General features: G+C 50.9%; 1 protein-coding gene across 1 annotated transcript; it reads left to right on the top strand.

Annotated features, from left to right (window-relative positions):
• The first annotated feature begins 211 nt into the window (after positions 1-211).
• Positions 212-2,417, top strand: LOC146437962 (histone H2A.Z). Its single transcript, XM_085058080.1, has 5 exons — positions 212-385; positions 720-797; positions 1,184-1,297; positions 1,752-1,881; positions 2,020-2,417. The coding sequence occupies exons 1-5, from the start codon at positions 383-385 to the stop codon at positions 2,079-2,081; spliced, it is 387 nt and encodes a 128-aa protein (XP_084914206.1). The 5' UTR covers positions 212-382; the 3' UTR covers positions 2,082-2,417.
• Positions 2,418-7,957: the final 5,540 nt, after the last annotated feature.

Below are 7,957 nucleotides of genomic sequence, written 5' to 3'. Positions count from 1 at the left end.
GGGCCGGCGGCGCCGCAGCGGGACAAGCACCGCAAGCCGGCGGCGGGACTCACACACCCCTCCGCCCTCACCGCGCTGTCCCTTTAAAAGGGGGCGGGGCTCCTCCCGCGCTCCGCGTCGCGCGGCCGGCCCCGCCCCGCCTCGCCATTGGTTGTCGCTGGGGCAGAGCGGCCGTCCCGCCCGCGGCCATTGGCTGGCGGCGAGGCCGGGGTTCCCGGATGCGGCCGCGCGGAGCGGTTATAAAGGGCCGGGGGAAGGCGGGAGCGGGCGCAGTTTGAATCGCGGCGGGTCGGGGTAGGTCGGTGCTGTTATCCGGCCTCGGTGCGTGCGGGACGCTCTCTGCCTCAGCCTCCCCCTGCGCGACGCTGCGCTCCGGTTCGCTATGGTGAGGAGGCGCGGGGGTCGCTCGGGGGGTGGGTGTGTGGCGGTGGCGGGGCTCGGGGCCGTGCTCGCCGCGCCGTGCGGGGCTGGGGGGCAAGGCGCGCGGCTCGGTGGGGAGAGGGCTGAGGCGATGGGGGGGGTGGTCGCACGCGCACTGGTGCCCCGGGGACGGGGAGCGGCGGCCGCGCATGCGCCTGGGGAGCGGCCTGTGCCGCGCGGTGCGGCGGGTTGTGCGCAGGCGCGTGGCGGCCGCGCGGGGCGCTGTGCGCGGGGTGGGGGTGGCGGGGCGCATGCGCGGTGCGGAACGTCAGCTCCTGCTGTTCTCTTGGCATCGCTAGGCTGGCGGGAAAGCTGGGAAGGACTCCGGGAAGACCAAGACCAAAGCAGTGTCCCGTTCCCAACGGGCTGGACTGCAGGTGAGCGGGGCTGCGGCGGGGGTGCCTGGAAGTCAGGCTGGCCTTCCATCATGTTTGTTGGTACACTGTGAGACCTTCAGAGCCTGCTGTCTGCCTGTTGTCTGGAATGCTGTAAGAACCGTAAGACGTCAGCATACCCGGCTGGTTTAAGACTTTTGCATATCTGTGCGAGAGGGGAAATAATTCTCTTATGGCCATTGCTACTACTGCTTGTGCGGGGAATTGTGAAGTTGCTGATGTGAGTGTGGCATGCAGCATCCGAACTGGATTCCTAAGTTTTGAAATGCTGCCTGTAATCCTGCCGCCATGGTTCTGCTGCCCAGGATGCGGCTTTAGGCAGAGGCTTTCTGTTGTCACAGCCTGTTGACACCTCTGTTATTTTGCAGTTCCCTGTTGGCCGCATCCACAGGCACCTGAAGTCTAGGACAACCAGCCATGGGCGTGTAGGAGCCACAGCTGCTGTGTACAGTGCTGCAATCCTGGAGTACCTGACAGCTGAGGTAAAACTCCTGCAGGGGCTGCAAGCGAGTTAACTTGGTCATTAACTCCCAAATGGCATAATGACCAGAGCCTGCTGTATTTGCCAGTTTGGATTGGGCACTCTTCATTGGTTTTGAGACAGTGTTAAGTGCATGCATCATCAGAAGACCATGAAATATCAATCTTGTGCACTTTGTGCAAATCCTGCACTGTGACTTATAGGGGAAAATGCAGGGTGTGAAATAACTTGTAAAATGGGCTATTATAGCATACCATATCTGCTGTAAAACACTCAGTTTGTTCTAAGGAAAGCTAAATGCAGAGCTACAAAGGAGGAACCCTTTCAAAAGAGGCATTTATTGCTGTCTTGGTGTCAATAACAGTGACACTATTTGGAACAGAGAATTAAATAGCTAAGACTGTGCAGTTGGTCTCACTTGATTGTGTAACTGTTTTTAAATGGTCTTGTCTCAGGTCCTTGAGCTGGCAGGAAATGCATCCAAAGACTTGAAGGTGAAACGTATCACTCCCCGTCACTTGCAGCTTGCCATTAGAGGAGATGAAGAGCTGGATTCTCTGATCAAGGCAACAATTGCTGGTGGTGGTATGTCAATTGCTTGCTGTTTGTGGGTACTTGGGTGGCATGAGCTGTTTCAGAGTTCCCTAGTGCTGTCGTTTTATTTGAAGTATGAAGTTTAGGATGAAGAGAAATAGCATGGTCTTAATTGTTGTTCTTTCTTAGGTGTAATACCACATATCCACAAGTCTCTGATTGGCAAGAAAGGACAACAGAAGACTGTCTAAAGGATACCAGGATTCCTTGTTATCTCAGGACTCGAAGTACTTAATTTGTCCAGTGTTGGTGATTCCAGTGGACTGTATCTGTGAAACACAATTTTGCCTTTTTTTAACTTTGAGAAGCTAAAGCTCCCTTGAGCTTTCTAACAAACCAAATTTCTGCATTGAAGTCTTAACCGTATTTAAGTGTTACCATGGCTTCAAAGAAGCTATTGTGTTTGTAGTAGGTTTTAATTGAGCTGACTGTTTTTAGATTGGTTTAAGTAAAGGAAATGTTTGGTTTTGTACAGACTTTTCATCTTCTAGAGTGGAAATACTCAATAAATGTTATGTCCAGACTGATTTGTCTCTTTCTCATTGATTGGAAAATACATGGTCTCCACTGTGCAGCTCTTGAAGTTGTTCCAAGAGCATGTAGCTGACAACCCTTCCTCTGGGGCTTGGGGCATGTTAAAATACAGCCTGAGAATACTGCACTTAGTGTAGTGAAAGGGCACAGGGCTTTATCCTGTGAAGTTACATTCTTCCTAACTGAACCTCCTATGTTATGTGCTGAAGTTGTCTTTAGGAGGGCAGGTAAAAAGCTGATGCTATTTAAGGCCCGTTTCACTCAATGTCAGCCTTCACAGAGTGAAAGGGTCTGTCAGGGAGGGTGAAGTGAGCTGAAGGGATGTTGTCCATGCTTCATTTCATGTTAGGGCCTGGCCCCTCATAGTGTTTCAGCTTGTAGAAGCTCTGTGGACAGATGTCTATGAAAGCAGGGGCTGTACTGCTGCAGCCTGTAAATTGTGCCAGGCAGCAGAATCCTCAGGAGTGGGTTACAGGGGCTCCTAGATACACCTCCTTCAGCTGTGGTAAGGGAAACCTTTCCTTGAGGCACAAGGGAGTAGTTACGGTGTGTGGCTGGGGGGCAGTAGGCTCTGTGCCTTCCAGAACTGCCTCCACGAGTGCAATCCTCCTGCTGCGAGCAGGCTCTTGTATTTCCCTAAGCCTTCTGGCGCTAATCTGCTGCAGCACTAGCTGGAAGGTGCTGACCTACATTGGCGGCGCTGGTCAGCCTGTGTTAGCTGCGCTCTGGCGCTGCGGTGCTTCCCTCACAGCCCCCGCGCTTCCTTGCCGGCTGTAATTGATGTCCCTAATTACAGCGCGCCGTTCCGAGCTGCTAATGAGTACCTGAAGGCACGGTGCGGGCACGGGAGGGAAGCGGCGGGGTCCGCGCGGGGCTGGCCGCAGCGTTGCGGCACGGCGCGCCGTACTTTTCCACGGCAGCCGGCTCTCCCGGGGCCCTGCGGGCGCTCTGCGCTCCCGGGCGGAGCGATCCCGGCTCTCCCGGGGCTGTGCGGCGCTCTGCGCTCCCGGGCGGAACCATCCCGGCTCTCCCGGGGCTGTGCGGCGCTCTGCGCTCCCGGGCGGAACCATCCCGGCTCTCCCGGGGCTGTGCGGCGCTCTGCGCTCCCGGGCGGAACCATCCCGGCTCTCCCGGGGCTGTGCGGCGCTCTGCGCTCCCGGGCGGAACCATCCCGGCTCTCCCGGCCCTCAGCCGCTCCGGCCGGCAGCGCGGAGCCCGGGCGGGCGGGGCGGCGCATGCGCGGCGCGGCCCGGAAGGGGCGGCCGGTCTGAGCTGTGCCGTGCCGGGGCGAGCGCCGCGCTGGGGCTGCGGCAGCGGCGGGGCAGCGGCGGCATGAGCGCTGCGGAGTGAGCGAGCGAGCGAGCGCAGCCCCGCCTGACCGCCCGCGCCGCTCTCGGCCCCTCCGCCCCGCCCGCCTCCGCTCTGGCTTCGGGCCCCTTCTCTCTGCGCTGCGGCGGGCGGAGGCGGCGGAAGGAGAAGCCCATGGAGGGGAACCGGGACGAGGCCGAGAAGTGCATCGGGATCGCGCGGGAGGCGCTGGAGGCCGGGAACCGCGACCGCGCCCTCCGGTTCCTGGGCAAGGCGCAGAAGCTCTACCCGACCGAGACGGCCCGAGGTGAAGCCCGGCCCTCTCCCCTCTCCGCTCCGTGGGGACGAGCCCGGCGGGGCCGCAGAGGGCGGGCAGGGGGAACTCCCGGGGGGCTGCGGGCTGAGGCGAGCGGGACAGGCCCCAGGGCTGCCCGGGCTCCGGCGGGGAAGGAGGCCGGAGTGTGCGCCCGGAGCAGCGCTCGGGGCAGTGGCTTCCCCGCCCGGGCATGACTGGCGTCAGGCGCTGGGCAGCAGTGGGTTTGCCTCCCCCGGCGCCAGAGGGGATTTCCCAGGGCCGACCCGGCTCGTCGCTGGCATTCCCCCTCCTCCCCTCAGCATCAGTGCAGACGCAGCCATACAGACGAGGCTTAGCCCCGATTAGCATCAGCACATCTCAGGCCCGAGGCCGAGACTGGCTGGGCTGGCTTCTCTTCTGTCACTGTGAATTACCCCTCTGGAACAGTTTGCAATAAGAGCTGCGGCTCCAGAGTGGACCGTGTCTTGGTTCTCCAGTATACTCGTATTTTGGGTTTTCTTGGGTTTGGTTCCCTTCAGGTTGTACAACAGCCACATAGGAATTGCACACAGGTTTACCTTTTCGGAGAGAAAACTGAATATATGTCTCCTCTTACAACTTAATTAGCTGTTCTGACTATTCCGTACTAAAAACTTGGAAAACACTTAGCATCTTTCTAGCAAAAGGTGTTAAGAAACAATTTTTAAAAGGAATCATGGTAAGGTTTCAGTGTATGTGGAGCTGTTACCTGTGTTGGAGTGTTTGTGTCACACAGAGCCAGCAGTCAGCTCAGAACACCTTTGGCTGCAGCAGTGACTTGTTGTGTCCCTCTGGGTCTCAGCTGTGTCTCTGTGCTGTGCAAGGAGCAGGAACAGCTTCAGCACCCTGTGCCACTTCGGGGCCTCAAGCATTTGCCAGTTCCGGATGTAAGTTTGGGGCAGAATCTTGACAGGAAGTTGGTGTGAGAAGATGCAGTGAATATTTTTGGGCCTCTTATCTCCTGACTACTTTTTATATGCAAACAATAAATGAAGGTTCTACCAGCGCCTTTTTTTGGATTTTTTTCTTTAATTAGTGTTTAATTTTTCAAGTGTTTTTTCTGCTGCAAGACAGCATGGATGTTGCCATGTTCTCCTAAATGTCTGTGGATTGAGAACATGACATGCATGAAAATACATTCAGCTTTTTGGAAGCTGTGTTGGTCAGGAGGCTGGACAGCAGAGGGTTTCAATTCAGCCTCTTCCACCAAGGAGAGCAAATAGCTTCACCTGCTTCACACAGCTCATTACCATCTTGTACCTCAAAGATAAGAGTTAGAGTAGCTTTCAGGAACAAGTCTTCATCTTTCATCTGATTTGTTTTGAGCATTTGGGGTTTTTTAAGTAGGACTGTACTACATAACCACCATTATAAAGTATTCAGTGCAAGAAATACATGGCTAATTAGGCTATTGTCTGTAGGACACTTTTTTTATTCACTGTGGAAATTAGCAAAGTCAGTCACAAATGAGGCACAGACCTGGGGAAGAGAAGATGGCCTTGTGGTAGTGGGCTGTAATCTGGGGAATTGTGTCTTGAAACTAAAAGCTTCACAGAATTTCTCTGTGATGTTAAATAAGTCAGTTCACTCTGTTTCCATTAGTGACCAGCTAATTGTCTGTGCTTCGTTTTCCAGGTATTCAGCTTGAAACAAGGGCCTGATTTGTGGAACTGGTGGGCAGTTAAAGCTCCATCTGAAGCCAAAGAGAATTGCAGATGCCCTAATACCACTGAAAAAATTCAGGCCCTAGGCCTGGTTTGAACTAGGTACTTAGAAATTAGGGGACTCTTCTGATATCCCTGTGCTTCAGTTTGCTAGCTGTGGAGGTTGTTAATTCTTTTACACTCATCTCATTTCCTCCCAAAACAGCACCAACTCACTGATTTTATTTTGGTTTTAAGGTTTGAGGCACTTAAATGGCCCTCTTAAAAGTGCAGTAAGGTGCAAGGACACAGAGTGTCTTTTTTTCAGGACAGGTTCTGGAAGGTGTGCAATAAATTACAACTGGCATTTTACACTGAGTAAGAACAAATTCAATGGCTCTCATTGACATCTTTTAGTGGGAGGTCCACTTGAAGAAAAAAATCCAACCCATAATTCATAATTTAGGTGATTAAAAATGTGTCATAGCACGTACCAGAGAGAAAGAAGCAGTTTTGTGAGCCCATTTAGTTCTAACACAAATTCTTAGGTTACAGTGATGATGCATTGTGTTTATATGGTGATAGGACAACGTGGTACAGTCTCAGTTGTCACTCTGCTCACTTATTTTTCTCTTTGGAGTATGGATTAGACAATACTTGAACTAATTTCTCACTGAAGTTGCAGATGCTTCATGTGTTGTATCTTTAGTATCATTTTGAGAACAATTGCCCACCATTTCACAAATGAAGTTCTGTCAGTCATAAAAGCAATGAGAATGGTAATGCTGAATCTTTTACTGGTGGGAGCTTCCTCCTCCTGATGTTACAGTGGATTGTAAAAGGACAGAGAACAGGTTTTAACTATTGTCTCTAAAACAATACTATGTGTGATCTGCTTTTGGCAACAGTTACATTTAAAGGGCATTCAGCACTAGTTCAGTCATCAGTGAAGTTTAGTTTTGCTAAACAAAGCTGCCTGAAATACGCTGACTGCAGCAGTGCTATTTTAAGGCTTTACTGGTGTGAAATGTAAGGTCAGTGCTTATTTAATGGCACTGAGCTAATGACCTCATAGTGGCAGTGCTCGTGTTGACGTCATGCTTTGCTAGAAAGTTGTTTCATGGTTCAGCCGTTCAAAAAATTGAGTGATTTTGATTTTTGCTAGTGATTCATCTTGCAGCTGGATGGAACCTAATCATTTGTATGGGAAATATTTTTAAGAGTGATTTTAAAGATAACAAAGGAAAAGATGTCCTTTTTGAACTTAGGTGCCATTCTGTTTGAAGGCAGAAAACAGTGTTAAGGAAAACTGTATTTTTCAGTGCTTCTTAAGATTCTCTTGCCCTGTTTCTGATGCTGCCTGTAAAAACAATTTTTTTGGGAGCATGTCACCTTAGTATTAGGCAGTGGCATTAGGACAAATTCTGAATTAAACAGTTCTTCCATTAGTGAAGGTGTGTGTGTCTGGGGGTCATGTTCAATGCATAATGGAATCAAATGTAGTCCAAGAATCTTTCATTCAACAGCAGGTAATAGTACACACAAGAGAGGCTTCAGACACATTCAGAGATAAGATTCATTGTCTTACCTGCCAATAAAAGAAGGGTTTGGTTCCCTGTTTGCCCTATTTTGAAATACTAGATGTGCAGTGAAAGTTTTCTTTAATACACTGTTAGTACTACGGTTCTAACAGCTGGTTTTACCACCAGCAGTTCATGGAAAAGTCAGAGTTTTTTATGAATATCTAAAATGCATCTTTTATTTGAAAAAAACAATGGCCCCATACCCTTTGTGTGGTTTTCTTTTTCAGTGTAGAACAATAGCATGTTTGTATATGCTGTGTCCTGCTATTTTAAGAAGTTCACACTGATGTATTTTGATTTTTTTTAAGCATCCTGCATTGTCTTTTAGCAATGCAGCTCCATTATGAGGTCTGAGAAGGTGATTAGAAAATAGTGATGTTTAAAGTATACTGCAGTCAAGCCTATTCATTAAGAGACTTAGAGCTACACTTGCTGTGAAGAGACACTGGATGTTAAAAATGCAAACTCGCCCATGCCTGTGTTTCTGTGATTTCTGCTCCCACAGGTTCTGCATAAATGTTGGTGCAGGGATGAGAAATTGCTAGAGCAATACCCATATAAAAGGAGGAAGTGCAAAACTTCAAGTAAACATTATTTCAAGAGGGCCACATGTTCAATAGGATTCTACATGATGACATTATTAAATGTCATAGTCACTGGTTAGA

Source organism: Lichenostomus cassidix, chromosome 4 (assembly GCF_008360975.1).
Source record: "Lichenostomus cassidix isolate B80296 chromosome 4, HeHo_3.0, whole genome shotgun sequence".
In the NCBI taxonomy this organism is placed as follows: Eukaryota; Metazoa; Chordata; class Aves; order Passeriformes; family Meliphagidae; genus Lichenostomus; species Lichenostomus cassidix.
Note: the sequence above shows the minus strand (reverse complement) of the source record. Positions and strands in the feature narration are given on the sequence as shown.

Bases quoted from the DNA above. Each gene is read 5' to 3' on its own strand.
- LOC146437962 (XM_085058080.1), top strand. The intron at 798-1,183 runs GTGAGCGGGGCT...GTTATTTTGCAG, and splicing joins CCCAACGGGCTGGACTGCAG to TTCCCTGTTGGCCGCATCCA. The intron at 1,882-2,019 runs GTATGTCAATTG...GTTCTTTCTTAG, and splicing joins GGCAACAATTGCTGGTGGTG to GTGTAATACCACATATCCAC.